Consider the following 10,475-nt stretch of genomic DNA (forward strand, 5'->3'; position numbering starts at 1 on the left):
CTTCGCTTTGAATGAGGCCGTCTCGTTTAGTCGCGTCAGCGAACCTCGTCTTTGTCGCACATCAAATTGTGCTCGAGCACTAGTGTTCCACACCAGTTTTCGACGAAAGTGTATTGCCAACGGATTATTTCCACCGTCTGCATATCGAGTAATATTTTGCTTTGTTTCCCTGACGATGAGAGCTGGCCCATTTCAAATAGCAACCGCGCGCTCACTTGCTCTCTCAGCATTCAAATGCTTGGAAACCGAAAATAATTATTCTCAAAAATAATAACGTGTAATCATTTTCATTTGGCTTTTGTTTTCTGTATCTTTTTTTTTTCCTTTTATTTTTGGTTTTCTCTGTCATGATCTCACTGTCTTTTGTTTTTATGGTACAAAATGGCGGTTTCTTCTGTCTTTTAGAAACATGAATTTCATCCAAAGCAAATGCTGAGAAAATTAATTTCGGCTTCCATTGAATTTTGGATCGAAAATGAACTAACAACATGTTGTTTGCACAAAACGATTCCAAATTTATATCACCGCCATAAAAAAAAAATGGGTTGCAAAAGCGTAGCAATCAAATCAAATTGTGTAAGAAATATGCTTGTATAAATATCCTGGCCGTGAAGGCTATTTGTAATTAGTTTATCGGCATACACAACGCGATGTCTAAGCATCTACGAAATCAGACATTTAGAATAGAATATTAAGCCGTAGCAATGGCAACGGACGAAGACAACCGCTCAAACGAAGAAAACTTGAGCATTGTGTCTAGTGAATTTTGAAAGTTCGGAAAAATGAACGGATAAACGAGAGAGTAAAAAAGTGAGATGAAAATAGAGAGATAGAGAGGTGCTTAGAGGTCCGGCATATAAACACACTGACGATTTCGGATCAGATCCACACAAAATACCACTATAAATGCCATAATAACAATATAATAAGCATTAACAATAGCCAGCAACCGTTTCAAAGCCTACGAACAATAGTGTGCGCCGATGAAAATGGCTAGTACCAGCACCAGCGCACCGGCAGCACAGCGCCTTTCAAATAACACATTGTTCGATCCAATCAAATGCACGCAAACCAAATTATTATTGTAATTTTTGTTTTTGTTCGTATTTCACTCCTCTTTCTCTCTATGCAGTAGATGACTGTTATTATTATACGACCGATCGACAGAACAAACGCAGAAGAGAGAGAGAGAGAGAGAGAGAGAGAGAGAGGGAGAGAGAGAAAGAAAGAAAACACACATACAGAACGTAATATGAAGAAAAATGCCCGCGCGCTGACGCTATCGATTCTCATTTGTATTGTTTTTTTTGCCATTAGTTACTATTTTCTGTTCTCTTTAACTGGCTGCTCGTTTTTCTTTCGCCTTTTTTCCCATTAGTACATTTTCTCTGTCTGTCTTATTCATTCTTTCTCCCTGCTTACAGGCCGGTGCTATCCTCCATCTGGGCTTACACTCACTCACTCTCTTTTGCTCTCTCTATTTCTCTCTATTTACCAGGGGGCCGGTAGTGTGAACGATATGCACGGCCATCAACAAAAACAAAAGCACCTAAACAAAGCAAAATATATGTAAACATCGATTGATCGTTATGTGTAGATTATTGAAGACTGTTGACTGTGTTCCCGACTTTGGGTGCGTATGTAATTGGTATTTTTCTAGCATATGATTACGAACTGTTTTGGGGTTGTTACTGCTCTGTGAGCGTCGTTGTTTTTATTCGGAACGAACTTGGTCGCTCGTAGCTATGGCATTAATGCAAAATGCTTCATTATGGTTGGTAACTGCTTTGCATTGGTGAATGTGTTCGCAATGAACAGTTTTGTCTTTAGCATTACTCAAAATGTGCACCCAAAAGACACACAGAAATCAATCGTGGAAAACACTAACATGAGGAGAGAAATAACGCGGCTGCTCATTCACTTCACCCGTTCATTCGTCTAAGTGACGACCACAATACCACATAATCGCTGCTTGTTCGAATAACAAATATTTGGCCGCAAGCACACACTCTCGCTCTCTCTTTCTCTAAATTCAAAATGGTGCTGCAACCAATTAACATAATTAACGTTTTTCTTAAGCGAATGCAAATGGCTGAAAAAAAATTCTTTCCTATTTTGTACCCACTTGGCATAATTACTTTTCTCTCTTCACCCAACAACGGTTGTCGACAATTATATCATATTTTTTCCTAACAAATTTTATTATTCATCCAACTCGAGCGCAATTCCAATTCAAAACGTTGAAGTTTTGGTTTTTGCCATGAAAAAACGTTCATTTAAATAACTTGCACAGCAAAGCAACTTGTTATCGAATCGGCATTTAATGGTCAGATATCGATCTTTTTGGATGTGAATAAATGATCGTCTACCGAAAAAATACCGAATATTTGATGTCTATGGCTTCCTTAGCCAGCAAGCTGGTGGCTTCGCCCAAAATATAAACCATATGAAGTCTTATCAGCGCCACCCGCTGTGAATGCTAAAATGTGAAGAAGCATTTTTTTCTTCTCTTCCGAAAAATCGCAACACAAGTCAAATAAACAAAACAGTCAACGAGCCAGCCAGCTAGCCAGACCCACAGATAAAATATACATTGCCAAAATCAGAAGTAAAGGAGAAATAAAGAAGTGAAAACAGATTGTATTATTTATTTCGCTACAAGCCACTGGAATTTTCGCTCATTTTCGACGATTGGCGATTACATGTGTCTCTGATGCAGATAGAAATTATTGCCTCTCTTTTTCATTCATTTTCCAATGAAAAATGAACTTCATTCAAGGACAAACATTGTTTTGTTTTCTGTATGCAAGTTTACTAATTTTAAAATGCTCTTGAGGTTCACAACCAATGCTGGAATTAAGCATATTTAATAATTTTTCACGAAATTACTTACTTTTGACTTATTAGCCATTTCTTTCACTGATTTTTATTTGGGAACAAATTGGCACATCTGAATCAAAAGTACGATTGATTGAACCAAGGATGATGCACAATGAGATACATCTACACAGAACCATTTTGAAGTTTTAGTCCTTCAAAGTATGAATTAGCGGAAATTCACCAGGTTTTTAATCAAGCCGTGAATCTGCAATAACGATGCTTGGGTAATGTTTATTCAAATCTTTCGAAACTTTCTTCCGATTACATGAATCACAATATGATCAATCGTTCATGCTTTACGAAATCCCATTATTCTCAATTTTATAATGGTTTCATGCATGCTGTTCAGAAAATGTTCTATACGTGATTTTAGAGACAAACAAGTCTTACCTAAATAACTTTTTATCTTCGAGATTTCGAAAAAGTAATAAAAAAACAATAGAAGAACAATTTTTACAAAAATCATTCCAATTAAATCCCATTTATGTAGTTCGCACTGTTGATGATTTTATGCAGTGAGTCAAATAGTTCAAGTGAAAAATAATGTGAAGAAAATAATGAAAATGATTTTATTTACGTATATATTTTGTTATTTGTAAATTATTTTCGAGATTTATTACATGAATCACTATAGTGCCCAGGCACGTTTTCAAGTGGAAATGTCTAAATGGTCTCATTTTTAATACTTCAACCATTTCTTCACCAGATTTTGAATGTTCACTTTAGAACTGATCAAAGGTTTCGAGTCTAAGCTATAATTTATTGAGCCCATGTCTCGACAATGTGAAATACCTATGGATACGAATGAACGCAAAGTTGAAGAAAATGTGTGAATGAAAATATAGCTGAAAAAACAAAGTTCAAACCTGGAATAACGGTGCTTGGGGAATGTTCATTCAAATCTTTTAAAACCCCCATTCGATGCCATGGGTCAAGCGAACCATGTGTAAAGTACACATTTGTTACAGCCGGATCAAAGCCACCATACATATCGTTGGTATGATTGATGTTGTTCTCGAATGTTGAATTTTTGAATCTAAAAACAGCACTTAATTCAATGAAAACTATTTGAAAGGGCATCTTCTAATGACTTACACATCGCCGAAAATATCTTGGCAAAGTCTTAGATAAAATTCGACCGGTGATTTTGAGCCGAATGGTTGGTTTTCCGAATCTGTCGTTTGATACCATCCGAATTCCGAGCAAGTTTGATAAAACCATGGCCGAAATGCAAAAGCCAGTGAAGTATTGTCTTTTTTCAGTTCTTTGAGATCGCCTTCGTAGTTCATCGAAACGCACTTTTCACTTGGTGGCAGGAAAATTCGTTGGAATAATTGTGCAAATGGATAAAGTTCGTGACTTTCAATATCATTTGTTGCATTCGAATTTTCGGTGGCAAACACTTTGCAGTAGTATTCGATCAAACCTGGTCTAAAACGTTCAAGCTATTTATTTGATAATCCAAAATTTATGGTATAATTAAAACTATTAAAATTACCTATATCCCTGAACAAAACCCGAAAAAATATTCTTCACCGATGAAATAAAATTCCAAACATCCAGAATATTTTTTATATCAAAATCATCGCAAATTTCGAACAAATTCTCCATCGTATCCGAATCTTCGCTATCAATAAGGCCTTCAATCGATTCGAAAATCCCTTCGATGTTGTTGTAGCACTCATCGCCTCCAATTTTTCGAATCGACTTTCCAACAGTTTCAGTATACTCAAAGTAATTCAATTTTGCCTGTAGTGGAGCACTTGAAGCCCATGCACCTTTCACCAAATGTGGATATTTCTGGCGAAACCAGGCTGCCATTGTCGCTGAGTATGAACCACCCACCACAATCACGCCACCAGTCGCATTCAATTCTTTATCGGATGTGATTTTTCGTACGAAATGAGCCAAATCCGCCAACGATTGTTCAACGGTTAGATACTTGAGATTTTCTGTTGAAGTTGTGCTATGAGGCAGAAAAGGTTATGTGTTAAAATGAATTATATCTAATAAAAGCGCTGATAATGATTTATCTTAGAAACATTATAATCATGCAAAATGTTCAGGTTTATTGTATAAACTCAAAACTAACTTCGTTGGTCTGGTTCTGCCATAGAATCGATGTTCAGTATAAATGAGCAGACCATTATTCTCTTTGGCCATATCATAAATGTGCTGGCCAGGCAAAATATGACCCGGACTGATTTGCCACTCTCCACCGATCATTATAAAAACTGGTCCTCCACTTTTGAAATGAACATCACTTTTTAAGTATCGCTGGAAAAGAGAAATTGGTGTTTTGATTATTGGATGAACTTCAACGTATATAATGTAGTGTAGATTCTTGAATAAAAAAAAAAACTACAAATATTCGAACAGTATTTTCGATTAATACCATTTCAAACGTGCGTTCATTTTGATGATCGAAATTGTCAAGACGCTGCGTAATATAGTGCTCTGTTACTTGATCGGCTCTTTCCAAGTTACTTTCAACCGGTGGTTCATGAAATATCAACGTTTGTCTTTTTAAAGCACTCGTAACAGCTTCCACTTTCGATAAATTTACTGCCAAATACGACAGAGCCAATGAGAGGGCTGATAGTTTGAACATTTTTTTCACTATTCACTTCAATTTCCACAGAATTTAATCGTTTTCGCGATGTCAACATGTGAATGAACCAAAACCAATTGACTCGGATCAAATGAGACGATGTGCTTTTTATTCATTTCGAGAGAATTGATTTATTTAGGGCCCATTATCTGCACACGTTTTTTTTTTAAACCAGAAAAACTGCGACCCCAAAATACAGAAAACGTAATACCCTGATACTTCTGATTTGTTCCGATTAATTGTTTCAAATAAATGAATGATTGAGTCCAAGTGTCGATAAATGCTCACTAATCTCAAGTGATTTAATTAGTTTATAGCACTATATAGTTCGTTGACTACAGTATTCGTTGACGTGATTTCATGTTTAAGCGCGTGTTTGATGCGGGCGTCGAACTTGATACAATTCTGTCACCTGGATGTACTGTATTTCTGTTGTGATCGTGGCACAGAACAAAGACAAATCTCGTGATTTGCTTTAAAATAAAATCTTGTACAATTTGAACTCGGAAGGTCGTTCAAAAACAGAGCAATTGAAAATATGGATCAAATTTGTTGATTGACACGCTTTGTGACTTTATCATGAGCATGAAACTCATTGGACAAACGTAACACATTTTTTGTTTTCGTTTAAGAAACACGCACATTTCGCTTGAGTTGACTATTCTCTATGTTTTTTTGTGTCTTGTCTTATTGAGAATTTATTATCTAATCGATAGTTTGGATGGGTACATGCCGGCTTTTGATAAGAGTATCCGCTTATTTATTTCGGCATCAAGTCGTTATTTCTCCCATTTTTAATATAGATCAAGCTGACAATGTGCGTATTTCAACGATGTTGCTATTTATTAATTGTGCATTATTTCATTTCAGCTAATTCACCATAAAATCCAGAAAATATATATATCGTTGGTGCAGGAGGCTTAAGGAAACACGGCTACAATGTACGATCATAAAGATGTAAGGACGTGCGATCGCGAGAGCGTGCGCGCGCGTCAAAAAAGGAAGAACGGGAACAAGAACAGCGGTGAAAAATTCCGATTTGTTGTTGAAATTTCGATACCTGCTGTGTGGCTTTGTGCCGGTGATTTAGTTGAGGCGCCTTTTATAAACGTTACAAGCATTCTTCTAAGCATGTTGCTTATGTTTATTTATTCTTTTTTTCTGGTGCATTGGACATCATGTTCATCGATACCACGTGATGATGAGCGTGCTCAATGAGTGTGTTGAACAGTCAATTCGTTGTTATATCAATTGGGGATTATTTTTTTTTGTATTTTGTCGACGCGGAAAAAGAGATGATTGTGAACTTGTGGCAAACTTGATTCAAATGAATGAGTGTAATTGTATTTGGTTACAATCACGTATGTGAGTCTCCTGTGTGCGCGCGTTGAACATCGAAAATGAACGTGATCGCAAATGCAGTATCCTCTCTCAATGTATTTATTAATTAATAATTTAGTCTTAAAAATGCAGAGGCCTTATTAAAATGTGGAGGGAGAGAGAGAGGAACAGAGTTGTGTTTGGTCAGCAAGCAAGCAAGAAAGCGTGCAACAAAAGGGAACGACAACTATGGCCAAGAGGAATGAGCAGCGAACAAGATGAAAAAACGAAATTATTATGATAGGCAATGAAATTTATGGTGCATACGCTTTACATGACACATTTTTTCTGAACAAAATTCGTTTTTATTTTTGTTCGTTGGATTGAATTTATTTTTTTTTTTTGAAATCTTTTTCGTCCAATGTTTGCAGATTGAGTGTGCTGTTGAAACGCTAGTCTTGCTCTTTCTCTCGATAAAAAGCGTTCGTGATAATTTTTTTTTTTTTTGTAGAAAATTTATGACTGGTGTAATGATGCATAGACACTTATGGGCAAACATTTAAACCAAGTATTTTCTCTTTCGTTGGCTCGACTCGGCTCAAGTGCGACGGATATAGGATGCAACTTTATGGCGAACAAAAATTTCCTTTCATTATGATAATAGTGCTTGGTGTTCAGCAGTAAAGAATGGTCTATGCAACGATCATTTTTTCTCCGCTGGGAGAGAAATATGTCGAAGCCATCACGTTTGCGGCAGCAATGCAGGTTTACAACCATCGAGGCGTCAAATTCAATTTCTACATCATCCGCACCCACAAGCAACAAATAAAAACGGAGAATATAACACGAAAAAATACTACGCTTATGCGCTCATTCAAAGAATCACATCATTATTCCCATTCCTTTTTACTGGCAGCCGATTTGTGGAAATTCTCCATGCCGCCTAGCTAATGGATAAAAAAAAAAGAAGCGCACACATTTGCTGGGGTTTTGTATAAATGTAAATGTTTTTATTTGTTTGTCATTTGGTAACTTTCTTGGTAATTACACTTAGATAATTGCCAGTATGTTACACCACATATATCATAATTATACGGGGAAGTGCTGTGTGTGTGTATGTGTACTGTGTATACTGTATATAAATAATTGTTATCGATTTTGCCGCCACTTTAGCCGCAAACTCTAAACTTACTTAGCAGAGTGAGAGGTACACACATTTAACATAATTATTCGTGGCAATTAAATATCGGTTGAGGTACAATGAACCAGTATACCAGCGTCGTCATAGTCGGCGACATCATGTATTACCAGGAGACACCAAATTATAAAGACTCTGATATAAATAAATGGAGAAAAAAAAATATATCGAGTCGCTTTGCCATCGAATGAGCGTTTCGATTCAACAACAATGGCACAATTGCCCACGTTGAAACTGATTATGCCAACGAAAAACAACGTGCAATTGAAATTGACTTTTGATTAAGCCCATAAACAGTATATACACAAATTTCATAATGGCGGCGCACATTCGGTCTATGAATAATGAATGCAATTTTATATGCAAACGAAAAAAGGGTTAATTGACATTTCTCTTCTTTTTTTTCTCCATATATTCATATATGCTACACGGTAACAACTAAATTATCAAGTTGAAGCGCATCGCACAAAAAAGGCCATTTTAACAACTCTAAAAACTATAATCGCGTACACACGGACAACCATTTGGATGTCAAAGTAAATGACAAACGAACATCAACGTAACGTATCATCATCACATATTTTTCGCATATTTGAAGTACTCAAATTAAAATGCACCATTGCCGTCGAACACTTGTAATAGCCTACTTTCTGTCGATAGCCAGACAAATTAAATTCAAGTGTTGTTTCCTTTTGCGGGAACTCTATGTGCATATGAAATTGCCTTGAAACGAACAAATGAATGCAGCACCGGACAAGTGCTAGTCGAAGAACACAAGCGAAAGTAATTGCATAACCATCGTGTGTCTGTTCCTCAGCAGTGCCTCTGCCTATGTGTATAGGTGTGTGTGTGTGCGTTTTTTAATGAGAATTTTTACACACTACTCTTTCTTTTCACTTTTCATTGTCGGTTTGGTCATCCTTTTCTGTTTCATTCGGTTGTGGCTGTTTCTCTTTCCTTGTTTGATCATTTTAATTGAGAGCCATGAGCATAACCTACAGATGGATGCATCGATTGTGAAAACGGCCAGAGGTAATAAAAGTGATCTTGAACCCAAAACCAAAAACGTCAACAAATTGATGGACAAATTGTTGGGTTTAGCTCTCTTTCAAGGCTCTTCCATTCTTGTTCATTCTATGCGACCGATACATTTTGCAATTTAGAATCGGAACGAAAGGAAATTCCATTCGAGCGATCTAACATCAAGCGATTGCCGAGGCTGATGCTGTCAATTTCGTTTTTTGATGTGAAGTCAATCTCAATTGCCGATGGACCGATTGAACCCATAATTTCGATGATTTTTCTTAACAGAATCGAGAAGTGGTTGTTGTTTGACAATTTTCAACTTCCTCAATTCTCATTCGAGCAGCTGATGCAAGAATTTTCAACATCTTTGACATCGAATCAAAAATATGATCGAAAGTAATCGCCATTGAAATATGTTAACAAATACATCCACAGAATTATTCCTCTCTTTCTGGCACTAAAAATTGATCAATTATCCGAAATTCAAATGTTTTTCAAACATCTGTTAATATGTGTTCGATTGAGTTCAAAATAATCGAAATAATACCCAATTAATATCCATCATAAAAATGATTGAAAACCCCTTCCCAAATGATTCAAATTACAAACAGCACATTTGTGTGGTGTTCTTGCTGCTGCAGTGTTTGATCGAATGTTAAAACTAACATTGAACAACCCATCAAGCCAACAAGCAATTAGAAATGATCTTATATAATTTGAATGCATAAAAAATATCTTCGAATATCGATCAAAACATCAAATGTTGTAACCGATCAACATTTACAAGTAATTCCTTAGTAATGGACCGTATTTAAATGGTTGTTCATTTTGTTTTCTCACAAGCGAATATGGTAGCTAGCAAGACTTTCAACTGCCAATGAATGAAAAGAAATTTATATCTTGGTCTCGATTATTTTCCATTTTAATTGAACCAATTAAATAGAATTAGATGAAAGCGTCTATTTAATTCGCAGTAAGCGAAACACACACACACACACACACACACACACACACATCACATACACAAACGACGCACGGCAAGCGTTGAACGAAAACGAAAAAAAAAACAACCAAACTTAGATGAAACAAAATTGCTATTTTGTAGAACGGATGAACAAATCAAACATATAGGTTGGTTTGCCTGTGTCTGCCGCTGTCTGCTCAATTCATATGATATTTACGTGGGACCGATCAATTATTGTAATTATTTAACACAGATATGAAACAAAACAAAAACATAATAAACATGAAATTAAATGGTGTACCAAAGTTATTATTAAAAAACCTACTATGGTACGATGAATTCGAGAAAAAAAACATCCAACTAAATATGGACGATGGATAGTAAAACGTTTTAGCCATAGAAGAAATAGCATTTTATCGAAATATGAATGGATTATTACAATCCTCGATTAAATGAAATTAAAGTTTCGATTGCCG

General features: G+C 36.0%; 1 protein-coding gene across 1 annotated transcript; it reads right to left on the reverse strand.

The window, feature by feature from the left end:
- Positions 1-3,529: 3,529 nt before the first annotated feature.
- LOC129567393 (putative serine protease K12H4.7) lies at positions 3,530-5,501 on the reverse strand. The gene is made up of 6 exons (XM_055444251.1): positions 5,276-5,501; positions 4,973-5,157; positions 4,379-4,846; positions 3,976-4,311; positions 3,747-3,916; positions 3,530-3,672 (listed from the first exon to the last, which is right to left on the reverse strand). The coding sequence occupies exons 1-6, from the start codon at positions 5,489-5,491 to the stop codon at positions 3,560-3,562; spliced, it is 1,488 nt and encodes a 495-aa protein (XP_055300226.1). The 5' UTR covers positions 5,492-5,501; the 3' UTR covers positions 3,530-3,559.
- Between the last annotated feature and the right edge of the window lie 4,974 nt (positions 5,502-10,475).

Source organism: Sitodiplosis mosellana, unplaced genomic scaffold, assembly GCF_009176505.1.
Source record: "Sitodiplosis mosellana isolate CC-2019 unplaced genomic scaffold, AAFC_SMos_1.0 Smas_scaffold_1, whole genome shotgun sequence".
In the NCBI taxonomy this organism is placed as follows: domain Eukaryota; kingdom Metazoa; phylum Arthropoda; class Insecta; order Diptera; family Cecidomyiidae; genus Sitodiplosis; species Sitodiplosis mosellana.